Below are 15,007 nucleotides of genomic sequence, written 5' to 3'. Positions count from 1 at the left end.
GAAATAAAGCTTCTGTGTATCTTTTAGCACAATACCCTGCACAAAATTGCTACTGACAGCTGTCATTTTATCCAGCAAAACTGATGGCCACTGGCTAGAGATGAGAAACCTGTGTGCGTACACCTCTATGTGAAAAGCAAGCAGCCATTGTTTTTGAAAAATTGCAGAGAATTTAGAGTGGTAAATCAGCTACCCTGAACAGCAGAAAGGTCACAGACTGGAAAGCTTGACAGGTATAACGGTAACTAAGGGGCATGGGGCTTAGGAAAAGTCAAGTGTTTTTGCTTTCACATGTTCTGCTCATTTATCAAAAGTAAACAGTCCGTGACATGTACAAAAGACATTGAAAATCATTTAAAATGTTGCACTGATAAAACAGCGGGTAGGAATAATATTCTCCTCCTTCAGTCTTTGCTTGCCTTTAGCAGAGATAGTATCTGCCCTCATGGAACCAATTTTCAGGATATAAATAATAAAACTTTAATTTAGTGGCCCTTTTATTATATGCGACCCACCCCCTGTGCCTAGAGGTGACCCAATTTCCCACCAAGGGGACGGAAGAATTTAAGTCGAGCAAAGGGTGAAAGAGACAGAGCCCTCGCACCGTGAAGTTATCTTTTCAGCAGTATTTCTTACAAATAAATAAGTCAAGTTTAATGCTTGTATCACTACCTACATCCTTATCTAAGACAATGGGAACAATAGGTATTGGTTTTTATAGAACAATCCCCTCTTTGTCCACCAAGTAACATGATTCATTGCTGCAAATTAACACAGGGGAAGATGACAAAATCCAGTAGACTAAAACCAAAAATATGAAGCCATTTCACCCTTGAGGAGAGTGAGCAGAAGAACGACTCAGGTAAACAGATGTGTTTGGAGCGACAGTGTGTATGTGCGTTTTTGTGTTTTGGGTAACCGTATCGCATCACACCGCCATTAGAGGAGATGCAATCATTTCTGATTAAAGGCCTAGTGAGGATACTTGGCCTTGTGTTGACAAGTGCTGGTACACCACCCAAGGGTGTGATCACCTTGGCTAGGGCTTAATGTTAAGAGGACATTATGGGTTTTACCACCACTACTGGAGCTGTGGCAACACCATCTGTTAAACATGAAAAAGTGTGAGAGGGGAGGCTGATGAAAAGAACTAAAAAAGGAGCTATCTTTGGGGTTTGAGAGAGCCAAGGCCAATCTTCTTTTCTGGCCTTTCATGCCACTGGCTTATATAGATGTATAAATAGAGCCAGCTATAGGATTCTGCCTTATTCTTAAACATCAAAGCCCCATATATGCAGCTTATACCACTTTGCTTTGCCTTGAGCCATTAGTGTCCAGCAACCGCAATTCTACTTTGGAACTTATACGATAAGTGGAAAAGCAAGACTAAGACACCAAAGCAGAACAGTAGCTGCACTGAGATGGTAGCTTTCAATAGGAGAATCACTTTTTAACATGAAAAGGGTGATGGCATGTGACTAATGGCCATTGCTCTACCTTGCTGAGATATTCTAGACACTCTGGCTCATGAATTTCATTTTTATTGCACCTTGAACACTGCGTCAGTTATGTTTTGACGCCGAGCTGCCGAAGACGACCATTTCATTATCTTTGGATGGTATTGGTATTCCCCTTGGCTGTCGCAGCAGCATGTGTGAATGACGGTGAATTCTCCTCATGAACAAGATAACTGTGTCTTAGCGGTGGTGTTTTTCAGACTGGCTTCACGGGGTTGGGTACAGTATCTTGAATAATTAATATCTTTGTAAGTCAGGCCCTAAAGGGTCCCAGTAGACATCCATATTATTCAGATATGCAACTCCACATTGTTGTCGTGTGCAGCATGCATTTTTAATACAGTTATAATCAGGCAGCTGTGAGAGGCAGCACAAGCCTTGAGATCATGCAAATCAACACGTGTATTCATTTGGGTTTCGAGCACGTAAGCAAAATAATAACTGGCACCTCCTGACTGATCATATCTAAGTGCTTCACGAAGCTTTATATTCCACAATAAAAATATGCTATGACACATAGTCTATATATTCTTTTATGTTTCAAGTTTGTACTTAACTGGTGCATTGGTTTGAATACACTAATCAGCTCAGTGTGTGTGTGAACACATACAATATCTCCCACTGTTTTAGGCAGATATGCTCCTCGTGTCCTCTCGTACTCGCTAACCTTCAAACAGCCATGACAACACCAGTGTAGCTGTGCTGTGTGACCTTTACTGTGACAAACAGGATGGCAGAGGGTAGCTGGTAGCTGGACAGATGGGCAGAGGAACATTACATCACCACGGTCTTCCAAGTTTCATTTTCTCTCTCCCTCTCTCCAAAGTCTCACTCGCCAAGGATTCTGATGTTTTCCCATGCACAGATTTTATACTGTGGTAACAAGATCCCAGTGAAAAATTAGGTTAAGGAGGAGAGGAGAGGAGGAACAACAGTAGTGAGGGGAATATTTATCAGCTACCTGTGCTAGTTACTTGATTTTATCCAGTTCTTAAAAAATATAAACAGACTGTTATGCCTTTAGTAAATGCAGAGCGATGAATGATGCATTTTGCAATGATGCAACCTTGTTTTGACATCTTCTCAGATGTTGTGGCAACATTGTTCATATATTGGTGAAAACGATGCTCTATGGATGCAGAGTTTTCTCAACTACAGTGGTGATGTTGAAATATAGTTAGGGTTGTTGAAAACTGGACACATTTTAAATATTTTATGTCATATATTGAATATGTGAAATAATGAACAACAGGATATCACATTTCCCCCTTTAGCTATAAGTGTGTTATTTTGAAAAGCACTAAATGCAGGCCTGACAGAATAGTGAGAAGCCTCACCCCACAATGATTTCAATCATCTGCAATATTGTATATTAACAATGTACACTGTTTAAAAAAAAGATTTTAACAGTATTCTTTTAAACTACTTATTGTTATTTTACAGATTTTCCGTTTTGTTAAATTAAAGATAAAAACCAGTAAATCGTAAAAAATCGGTCAATTAAAACAGTAAAAAAAAAAAAGTCCTCTACCAAAATCAGTATATTTTATAAATTACTCTTTATCAGTGCTTCATAAAATTACACTATATTTACTGTGTTTAAATCACCCCCCCAAAAAATGTCATTTTACAGATATTATTTATGTTTGAAAAAAAAAATCCATAAATTAGGGATTTAAAAATGGCGACTTTTTTTTTTTTTTTTTTTTTAAAAACGTTTTGTTAAATTCTAGATATTAGTGTCTGGGCTTTTTTTTTAAGTAACACTTAACAAAACTAGAATTGTTTTACAGATATTTGCCATCATTTTTACTGTTTTTACAGATTTTGAATGTTACAGTATTTTTGTACAGTGTAAAATTGACTAAGGTAACGTAAGAAAGGCATGTTTCCCACCATTTCTTCTTTGTATAAAAAAAATGTTCTCTCTCGTCTTTGTGCTCTTTTTACAGTTGGTTACACCATGAATGACTTGATCTTTGAGTGGCTGTCTGAGAACCCTGTTCAAGTGGCTGATGATCTTACTCTCCCCCAGTTTGTGCTAAAAGAAGAGAAGGATTTGGGCTACTGCACCAAATACTACAACACAGGTGCACTATAAGTTCCATTTAAAGTGTGACGTCGATTCCAAATTGTTTTTGTGTGTTTCAGCTGATTATTTCTCCAGAGACATGTAAAGGTTGAGCCAGTTTCCCTTCAGTGACAACCATTTGTAGAATGCAGCAGTAGTTGTTGTGGGTGCTTAACCTGCAATCTGCTGCATAACTATGATTACATGAAATATAGCTGCTTTTAACAAAAAAAATTCTTTTACACACTTGATTCTTTTGCCTATATTTGTATTTTACCCCACCACACACCACCTGAGTTATTCGGAAAACCTTAATAAAAATGAACTTTTTAGGCAAAAACAGACTTGAATTGCATGTCCGACGTTGTGTGCCTGCAGGTAAATTCACCTGCATCGAGGTGAAGTTCCACCTGGAGCGTCAGATGGGTTACTATTTGATCCAGATGTACATCCCCTCCCTCCTAATTGTAATCCTGTCATGGGTGTCTTTCTGGATAAACATGGATGCTGCACCAGCCAGAGTTGGTCTGGGCATCACCACTGTACTGACGATGACCACCCAGAGCTCTGGTTCAAGAGCCTCACTGCCCAAGGTGAGTCCGCAGTCGAGCAACCGGCATTGGGGGAAACACATACACAAAGCAACACACCGCTGTCGTCACATTACATGCATCTATGGAGCAGCATTAAAACTCATTACTGTTCCTAAATTCAACTATAGCATTACAGTTCTGTAGCATAACTACACTCAGACACAAAAACATGCGTTAATATCACAAAATATCACAAAACATTTAATAACTAATGCTGTTAATAATAATACAACAATGACAACATGTTAACTGCGCGTGCAAAAACAATATGTGACTGAAACGCTTTGAAACTATGTGACAGGTAAGCAAACTGCATGACTAGCTGTGTTCATCATTTTCTTATATGTCGTTTGTTTTTTCTCTGCTATCCTTTTCTCTCTCCCCTTTATCCTAACCCCAACTGGTCGAGGCAGGTGGCCACCCTCCCTGAGCCTGGTTTTTCCGGACGTTTCTTCCTGTTAAAGGGGAGTTTTTTCTTCCCACTGTCACCAAAGAGCTTGCTCAAAGGGAATCTTTGGATTTCTGGGGTTTCTCTCCATAGTTTGACATTATAAGAACTTCACCTTACTATGTGAAGGGTCCTGAGGTGACCTATGTTGTGAATTGGTGATTTATAAAAATTCAACCAGTAGCCACTGGAAGCTGCTGTGAATAATCCAGAATTTCGTTGAAAGAAAGTGCTACTTGCATTTGCAATAGCTGCAGAGTTGACTAGCACTTTTACTCAGTAACAAAGGAAATGACAGCCAAACAAAAGCCGTTGTCAGAGGAAAACTGACTTTCACCGGTGACAAACAGAAATTCCGAATTGCATTCCAGTGATTATCTTTTATCAGGAATGTTTTGGAGCAAGTTTAGAGCAGCATCTAGCCAATCATGGATTAATCACTTCCAGGGGTCTCACTACAGATACATAGTTCATAGGAGGTCAGACGCCAAATAGTGCTAGAAGCAACTTCAAGATCCTTTCTCAACACCCATATCTGGTTACTAAATAACTACAAGGAGGAAAGATCTGCGTTCCTGGTGCTCAGATGAATAAAATAAAATCAAATATGATGTTTATCTCATATGGTTCCTCACCTAATAATAGATGATTTAAACATGCATAGAAATTGTGTAACTTATATGTATGCATGTGTATTTTTAAAAAACGTGAATTTTAAAACATTGAGTATAAAAATGTCCAAATAGTGAGCAATGTATATGAATGAATATGATGAATGTGATGAATGTGATGAAGAGGAGGTGTTTGTCTGTCTCTTGTACGTTTTGTGTGTCCAATACTGAACCTGTAGCATGACAAAGTGACCTGGATCCCTAAGTCTGGATTTTTAGTCATCATTCTGGTGGTGTTAGATTACCTTAGTCTTAGGTTTAAAATCTGCAGTTCTTTCAGCTATAAAAATCAAGGTGTTGAGAAGATCTGTGGGTGAACTGTAAGTCTAAAGAGGACTGTGGAGGCTCAGCACTGACACTTTAAGCGTTTATCAGTTCTTACAGGAGGTGGGAAACATCTCCTGTTGTCTCCAAGAAGACATGAAGTTGTCTTTTGGCTGTAAACATCTGTCTGGTTTGTTAATTGGTGCTCGGCGCAGATGGTCACATGAACAGAAGTCTTGTTAGAGTGACCCAAATGGCATCACAGGCCAATTTACAGATGTGAGGAAGGGTCTTATGTGACATTTTTCTGTGAAGTTCTCCTTAGATTTTTTTTCACAGACTTTGCTGTTGACTTTGTGGTAAAACTTTATAAAAGAGCATAAAAGAAAGGTTTTGTCTATGTCCTTCTTATTAGTTGGGTTGTCTGTGCTGCTATGTGAGCAGATGTACGGTTCAACATTATATTGTTACAAAACAGTACTTCTCAGGTGATGTTGTGGAGTTACATAAAGATAAATGAATAATTACAGTATTTAATTACTTTCTATAGTGGCTGAATAAGTAAATGAATACCTTCGTTTTTGGAGTAGCGACATCAACAATGCTACTGATTGTTTTGCACATAATGGCAGCCACTGATACCTGATGTAATCAGATGCAAACTAGTCAGCCAGGACCCAGAGATGAAGGTATTCGAAAAATCAATGAAGCACAAAGTGTAATTTCTCTGCCATAGGACCCAAAATATCAGTCACAGAAACCAAAAAAGTTATTTTGTAACAAATCTTATGCCCTTCCTTCTCCAAAAAGGGAGTATATATTAGAGGAAATAGCATTACATAATGCTATCAGCTCAAGAAAAAGGTCAGCAACTAAATAAAAAATATAAACAGGAGCTTGGCCTGAGTTTGAAACTTGTAGACTAGTCTGACATTTTGCTTTGACATGTCCCTCCAAAAATGATACATGATTTAGAAATGCCATTACCTTTTGTTCCTGATATTTCCTGACAATGCCAACACAAAGGCTCCATGAAACACTGAATGTCTGCAAATGATATTATAAAAGGTATGCTTGTGGTGAAACAAGCATTAAAGGATGACCTACTAGTGTTCATTTAGTCATGACATAGTGATTTTACATGAGGTTGATTCTTATCCAGGACAAGCATGGAGACTAATTAGGGAGAGTGTGATACGTGTGTTGCTGCCTGTTTGTTTTTCCACATTTCTCTGCATGTGCAGTATCTGTAACAGTCAGCAAACTGCTGCACAATTGAGTGAAGTTTCCACACAATGCCTGCTCAGTGGGCGTTGCTGATGTGCTGTGACATATCTTCTCTCATGAATGACACGGTCGGGGCGCTGCCCAAGTCTTAGCTGTGACCCGTCTCATGGCTATGTGTCAACTGCCCACAACCCACTGACTCATTCCAATTCTAGGCCATCGCAAAGATGTGTGTCATCGTAGGCCACGGCTGAGGAAGCGTGTGCATTGTGAACAACCCACGAATTATCCATCAGCCTGATCGATCGGCTATTGATTACACTGTGACCTTGTCTGTTCCCAGGTGTCCTATGTGAAGGCCATTGACATCTGGATGGCAGTGTGCCTTCTGTTTGTGTTCGCCGCCCTGCTGGAGTACGCAGCAGTTAACTTTGTCTCGAGGCAACACAAGGAGTTCATCAGGCTGAGGAAAAAGCAGCGGCAGCAGAGAATAGTAAGTGTAAATCACAAACACACACACAAAAGGGAAACAAGCACATTGAAACGCTGTCACACATGAAAAGTAAGCACGAGGAACACACACACAAGTCCTTGTCAGGCCCCATAACATTGACTTATGCCCCTTGTTATTCTGGGATGCTGTATATTCAGGAACAGACAACATCAACACGCTACAGCTGGCTGTCATATTACATGAGGAAGATCTGCTCATTTCAGTTCAGCTCGTTTCCATGGTGAGCGATGACCTGTGAGGTGCCTTGCGATCCTTTACCTCTGTCGCTACATTTGAGAAACAGTTTTTCTACCAGCGTTGTGGCACCAGGAGCCCCTCAACATCTCTATTATTTATCTCTCTATTTGACATGTTTGGAAGGTGTGGCAGAGGTCTCTTCTTGTACTTATATATCTTTAAAATGCTTCTCTGTCCTGTGCTTTAATAAGGAATGTTTAAAAGGACAAAAAAAATCAAATTTTGGAAAGTAGGCTAATTTGTCTTCTTGCGTTTGTCTGTGAAATTTGAAGCTACAGCCAGCAGCTGGTCAGCTTAACGTAGCATTAAGGTTGAAAACAGGGGAAATCAGCTAGTCCAGCTGTGTCCAAAAGAAGAAATAAATCTGTCCATCATCACCTCTCGAGTTTACTGATTTAGGTTACACCTCATTTGCCTAATTTATACCAAAAAAGAAAGTCCTAGATGCCATTTTGTGACTGTACAGTGTTATATATGTCAGACTACTTTTTGGCTGGGAGCAGTAAATTTCTGGAGCTTCTTCTCAGCCTCACAAGTTTTAGAGCCCCTCTGCTTCTAATTTCTAATCGTAATGCTAAGCTAACTGGCTGCTGACTGTAGCCTCATATCTCATGTGTAGAAATGACCGCAGTAACCACACAGCATTTTTTATAGGACTCTATAAGACTCCAAGACAATTTCCAACAATGATTTATAAGTTCGAGGTAACTATTTGGATTTATAAATGTTAATAAACCGGTTAATAATAGACCTGTTCGTGTGCAGAGTGTTATGATTACAAGGTTGTGAAAACAATTTATGCCGTAAACTTGCCGCACCGTGTCCCGTTTTATTCATGACTAACATTTATGACAGAAAACATGATGGCTATTATGAAGTGACAGAACAAGCACCCTTTATTTATGTCCATTTTCCAGTAAATGAGCAAGTCTGCAATTATACTCTCTTAATGTTTGTGAAACATTAATGAAGGTCTTTCTAATACGCAATAATGTCTGCAAATGTAAGTACAAATACGTTGCTTTTAAATGGATGCCTAGATGTACAGATTGTGCATAAAGAAAATGATAATGTCAAAGAAAACACCAGAAAAAGGGATTTTTACAACATTCCAACTTACATTTCCTTCTTAATATTGACTTATTAATTGCTGACATATTAATACCTGGTTTATTAACATTAATTAATCATCAATTACAACCCTAACCTTCTAAAAAGTATGATTTGTTAGTAATTGTGGCCTTTGTTTTGGACTTTGGCATCACTTTTATATGCAAACTTACACCTGCTAAACTACATCAGAGCAACAACAAGCCAACAGCTTGTAAGTTGACAAATAAAAGCGTTCAAAGAGAGGTGAGAGACACTGTGGTGTTTGCCTGAAGAGAAACAGACAGGACATCTTGAAAATCCCATTACACAGCTCAGAGACTGGGCTGCCTCCCAGACTCATGGCAAAGTTCCCTGTAAATGCAGACGAGTCCAGCAGATTTACTGGGCAGTCTGCCCTCCAGCATCGATACAGCACAGAGAAAATGATGGTCTGTAGAGGGAAGGACTTCCCCTGTCCACATCAGCTGCACAATTACTCCCACTGAGGAGTTTGAGGTCACTAACTATCCATCTGAGAGGTATTGACGCGTGACCCGATTTGTTGTACTAAAGGAGACGTCGGGAATCGGATGGAGCCGACAAAACCCAGTCCTACCGAGGCTTAATCAATGCAATTTTCCATCCCTGTTCAACGTAGAAAACACCTGAGATTTCAAACAGCCACTCCATAGCAAGTACTGTATATCCACCAGCCTTCAGAAAAATAAAAAAAATAATAATAATAATCTGTCCTTCCATTTATAGTCTTTACAGAAATAGCATCAACCGGCTCCTTGAGGATTCTTTCTTTGTCTTCAAAGCCAGTTCTCTTAACTCACAGCTGCAGATAATGTCCTGAATTATCAGACTCACAGTGCTTCTTTAATTAAAAGCTGAGAATGTCTGCTTGAGTTTGTTGTTTGGATTTGAAGTTTGCATATTTTATCACTGCATTTTTGGCATGGCGCAGGTCCTTTTTATTATTAAAATGAAGCCCTGGCAAGTCTTGTTTCCTGCAAAATGACAAGTCGTGTGTCCAAAATCGATCATAATTTTAACACAAATGAATTTCTTTTTAAATAAAGAAACTAACAACCTCTTGTTTCACAATAAATGATGGAATAAGAAGCAATAATGACTGTTTCAATTTGTCTACCTTCCTTTCCACTGGAGGCCAGTCAGCCTGGGAGTGTTGAGTCATTGCGGAAAGCCAATGACATCCCTGGTAACAACTCAACCTACAGGAATCTGAATCAGCACTGCAGCGCCTGTGCCAGGGTAAAAAAAAAGAAAAAAAAACCCTGTGTCAACCCTGACCTTCCAACCCAATTTTTGTCCATGCCTCCAGCCTCCCAAATTGATTGTGTTGTGCAACTTTCACCTCATATATGAATTTATTCTGGCCTCTCTCCCACAACCAAACCATCTCTAAGCCTCTATAGTCGTCTCCCTCTGACCTCCTGCTCCTCTATACCAGTGTGGCTAACTTGGAACTTTCCCCTATGTGTGACCTGTTTTAAGGCTAATTTAAATTCAACATAAATTCATTCCCTTCTTTCCTCTTCTTGTCATTAAATATTTAACCCCCTTTTTGAGGATGCTCCAATGAATATTTTGGCATTTACTTAGACGGCACGATATTCTATATTCTACCTAACTGTCTAATTTTACTCAGAAGTCTCGCAACTTGGGAACTACTTGTATTTACTTTGCTTTTGTTGAGAATATTGCTACCACTCTCACATGTGTAGGGTAAATATGAAGCTACAGCCTAAATGAGTCTAAATGAGACGTAGAAAAAAGTGGTTAATGAAATATGACAATTTTTAGCAGAATTTCTTCCCCAGGTGAACTCTACATCACACATAATTAGTTGAACAACAGCAGAAAAGTTCAAAATCCAATGATTTTTGCTATTTTTACCATCTCTGGCTCTGACAAACCAGCTGATCACTTTCCCATTCAGATGGGAGACTGGTATCAATCTCATCTAACTCTCAGCTAGTGAATAATCACGGCTCACCAAAATGTCAAATGTTGATGATCTTTAGTTACACCTAAACATAAACACTCGAATGATTGGATCATGCTGCAGGTGTCGACTGTTTTTACTGAGCTTGGAAAATCTAGTCTGTGAACCTGCAATGTGGAAAAACATGCAAACAATGTAAAGCTTGACTCATTTTACCCTTAGGGCAGTTCTGGTTTTTAATTTCATCTTTTATTTTTTTTTTAAACCTTGTTTTGTTCGAGTTTGAATTTATATATTTTTTTAATTACATGTTGTAATTATTCTACATGTTTAAAATTAAATATGTTCTTGTCATTTTTAGCCGTTTACTACATGGGTGTCAACATTTTTTATTTCCTTACTCGGCTTTAGTGTAAATGAGACCTCCGTGCCTCGGTATATTCTGAGTTTGAGTAAAGATTTACCTTGTCACCGACTAAAAACAACAATTTTCACTATAACTTTATCCTCCACAGAGCACAATGTGCTAATCAGAGCAGGTTCAACTGATCTTAAGCCAACAAAGTGTGTAGCTGCTACTGAGGGCACAGAGCAGAAACGATGAGCACCTATTATCTTTAGAGAAACGCACCATTAGACTTTCGCACATGATGTACTGTATCGTTTAAGAAAAACCAGGAGGGATAATTAAGCTGCGCTAGAAGAGCTACAACTCCCCATCCTCCTGTTGTACCGTGCAATTTGTCACCGTGGCAACAGATAGTTAGTAATCGTAAAGTTATTCACGACCAGGCGACTGCGAGACGGAGGAAGTTTGCAGTAAATTAAGTTAGCAGCTGCCTTCAGCTGAACTGTGAAGGTCCAAGCAAAGGGCAGCTGGCAGAGATCAGAGGCAGGGAGAGCGTTTTTAAGGACTAAATGAATACACTCTGCAAGAGAAGTTTAACAGTATGAGACAGGTGGAGACAGGTGGGAAATACATAAGTAGAGCTCGATGTGTGACAGGAGCTGTTGGTGTCTCTCTGCCAAGTCTGTCCGGCACCGAGATGCGAAGGTCGGCAGAGAACCAGAGAGCTGCCAGGGTCAGCAAGACAGAAACAGAGAGAGGCGGGATGCAGGGATCAGAGCTTTCAGGGCCCTTCACACCGACTACTAATCATCCAATTTAGATCCCACATCTTCACTTTTCGCTGCTAAAGTGAATCTCTCAAAGTGTCAGAGGGCTGTCAGAGTTAAGCTGCATGTCTATTAATATTCTCTTCAAAGGGCGGGAGCTGTGTCTCATTCACTGTAAAGAAAAAAAAAGTACAGCGCCATTCATCAAAGCATAATGCCAAGTGGAAGCTTTTTTTTGGCGAGATCATGACTTTATTAATATTTTGAACCGTTTTATTAACATTTTGAAAGGTCTATCATTATGCAACTTTGAGAGGAGCTGCAAAGGAGAGATGGAGGTTAATTTTTTGATTAACTTTCAGAATGACAAATTTTCTTTTTCCTCTTAATGAAGATGCCCTCTGATGCCCCTATTTTTAGTGGTGCAGGAACTTAAAAAGCCAGACTGATTAAAGAAAATTTACATAAAAGGTAATAACTGCTCAAGCACCCTTCAACTTCCTCTTATCAAGCATCTGTTTTCATGAAAAAGATATACCTGGTGATGTTTGAAAAAGCCAGAAGGTCATTTAACAACACTTACGCATTTCCATAATGTTGAAATACTACGACTAATAAAGCTGCACTGTAGAAAAAGAAGCCATTATGTCATATAATTATGTTATATTTGTCTGTTCTGTCATCCAGTTGCATCATTTTCTATTTTCATATAAAATTCTTGTTTTACAGCACAAGACATTTTTGTCATTTCTGGCTGCCTGAGTTAGAAAATATAGCTGCACCTTAGGTAAAAGTTGGGTTTTTTGGTGCTTTCTAGACCATTAAGGTAGTGTGAGAACTTTTCAAATGTGCTCAGAACTTTCTACTTAAACATCTCCAGTAGTTTAAAAGGAATCAGGTGCTTACAGCTGTGACCCAAATTTCTGGTCATATGTCAGAAGTTGACACATCATCTTAAAGATTAATTCTCAAAGTCAAACTTTTCGAGGGTGGTTTTTGCCTCCTCTTCGTGCGGATGTTCTCACTCTGTTGCACTCTGCTGCCCTTTCGTGCCACGACACCCCAAACGCATTTGGGAATCAGCCACCGAGCGGAAATGTAAAAAGCTGTATGCTAATTATTGTTGACAGCAAGAAGCCAATCTGTTTGTCCCTGTGTTTGGCTCTGCAGGAGGAGGAACTGGTGAGGGAGAGCCGCGGTTTTTACTTCCGGGGTTACGGACTGGGTCACTGCCTGCAGACCAAGGACGGCGCCGCTGTGGAGGGGGCCACCGTCTTCACCCCCCCACCGCCGCCCGTCACCATGTATGACGGAGAAGTACTCCACAAGCGTTTCGTGGACCGAGCCAAACGCATCGACACCATCTCCAGAGCCGTCTTCCCCCTGAGCTTCCTCATATTCAACATCTTCTACTGGGTCACCTATAAAGTGCTGCGACACGAGGACATCCATGCAAATTTGTAAAACGCTCCTTGCCGACACCAGATGTTGCATTTTACTTTGTTTTTTTTTCTTCTCTCAGAATCAAAACTGCCTGTCAGATCTACATTACAATGAGGAAACGTGTCAAGGGGCATATGTGCCCCTCAGAACCACTGCTAAAAATTTAAAAAACACTCTGTGCTCAGGTGCGTCTTCAGGATCTCAGATAAGGAGTGATTAAGAGGAAAGACTAGGTTAAGCTGCGTGGATTCAGGCTGGTGTTGTTTGTGATTGCCCTCTCCTGTCTGTCTTGGTTGGACTTGTCTGGATTACAACAAAGACAAAACACTGCTGGTACTCGTGGGTTCATGACCTTTGATTCAGATGATGGAGTTCAGAGAAGATGATCCTGGCTGAATGAGACATACTGACTTGAATTTTGACACTACGCAGCTTTGAATGAATGTTTTTGACAACTAAAAAAAAAAAGATAATGGTTTTTTACGACTTTAGATTATTCAAATGGGTGCATATGACTGGGGGAGGGGGGAGGAGTGGGTCTTTGATATTTATGAATATTCAATAAGTGATGATGACTCAATTTAGGTATGTGTAACAAGAGATTATATATCTAAAAACAGTGTATAAAAGTGTATATAAACAAAGCTGTTCATTAAACTGCACAAAGCACAAATATGTATTTCCTTTTGTCTAAATTTAAATAAATTGTTATTCTGCCAGGAAACAAGAAACTATTTTGCTTCTCTTTAACCTGAATATTCAGCTGATTACTTTGAAAATAGATGCGCTCAGAGATGCTTGTTCGAGTGCATAAGAAATGTGGTCACTGGATAGCTGCATGGCACACAATTACTTTCCTATTTCAGTTCTTTAATAGCCCCCATCAGCTCAAAAATCCCAAGAGGGAAGAAACCTTAAAGCAAAAGAGGAAATCAAATTCTGCAATAATACACATTGCAAATGTTTCAGATGTAAAATAAGTAATCAGTTCACATCCGCACTTTTGGCTCTTTATCAAGCTATTTTATCGCTTCCGCAGCTGTTCCCTGTTAAAGTATACACTTGCATAATAAATCGAGGAGGAACTTACTGGAAAAAAAAAATTGCATAAGAGCTGCCATTTCTTTCCCAGTCTCAGGAGTGGCTTTGAAGGTGTGGAAATGCAGGGATGCGGTGGAGGGGAAGCATCGCCAGTGAGGGAGGACGAATGGGTTTTTTAATGGGAAATCAGAGGGTTGTTTTATCAACTAATGAGTTTGAAAAGGGCTTGGTGTTCCACTGCTAATGACAATGAATTCAGAGAGGCAGCTGGAGCCTACTGTCCCTTTGTCGGCAATCCTAATCAACTCCTCTGTATTGTATGGTTCCCCTGGTAATGAAAAAGAGTGTGTGGGAATCTGTAAGTATATATATGTGTGTGTTTTCATGCTTTTCTTTGTTTCTGCTCTATTATCTCGCTGTTCTTATATTGATCCAGATTTTTAAACTTTATCCTGCTTTATATTTTCTTTTGTTGATTGTCTTTTTTTCCCCATATGTAAAAGTTGGTGGCATTTACATCTTGGCCGCATAGATACAGAATAAAACAAGAGGACCCCGCTTACTGCTTTAGATGGCTGAAGGACACAGCAGCTTGACACATTCCCTGAAGTCCTTCATACTTGGCCCTGACAGCTTAAGTAGATCTCTAAAACAGAAAGTAAGGGCAAGCAAATGTCAAAAATATTGGCTGTTTCGTGTCACTGGTATTTCTTTCCCCATCCTTTAATCCCCAACTCTTAAGGCCTTCAGTTCGACATTTGGAGAAATATGCTCATTTGCTTTCTTGCATTGAGTTAGTGG

At 39.6% G+C, this 15,007-nt stretch overlaps 1 protein-coding gene across 2 annotated transcripts in view; it reads left to right on the top strand.

Annotated features, from left to right (window-relative positions):
* Window positions 1–14,666, top strand: part of glra4a (glycine receptor, alpha 4a) — a 54,626-nt gene extending 39,960 nt beyond the window's left edge. Inside the window, exons 6-10 of one of the 2 annotated variants that reach the window (XM_023271075.3) lie at window positions 3,470–3,607; window positions 3,967–4,181; window positions 7,135–7,290; window positions 9,808–9,912; window positions 12,893–14,666. In XM_023271075.3, coding sequence (XP_023126843.1) covers window positions 3,470–3,607; window positions 3,967–4,181; window positions 7,135–7,290; window positions 9,808–9,912; window positions 12,893–13,186 — 908 coding nt within the window. In that variant the 3' untranslated portion in view covers window positions 13,187–14,666. The remainder of the gene's footprint in view (window positions 1–3,469; window positions 3,608–3,966; window positions 4,182–7,134; window positions 7,291–9,807; window positions 9,913–12,892) is intronic. The other variant, XM_023271076.3, reaches the window with a different exon arrangement.
* The last annotated feature ends 341 nt before the right edge of the window (window positions 14,667–15,007 follow it).

The sequence above is a fragment of the Amphiprion ocellaris genome, chromosome 13 (genome assembly GCF_022539595.1).
Source record: "Amphiprion ocellaris isolate individual 3 ecotype Okinawa chromosome 13, ASM2253959v1, whole genome shotgun sequence".
Classification (NCBI taxonomy): domain Eukaryota; kingdom Metazoa; phylum Chordata; class Actinopteri; family Pomacentridae; genus Amphiprion; species Amphiprion ocellaris.
This window is presented reverse-complemented; position numbering and strand designations above follow the sequence as displayed.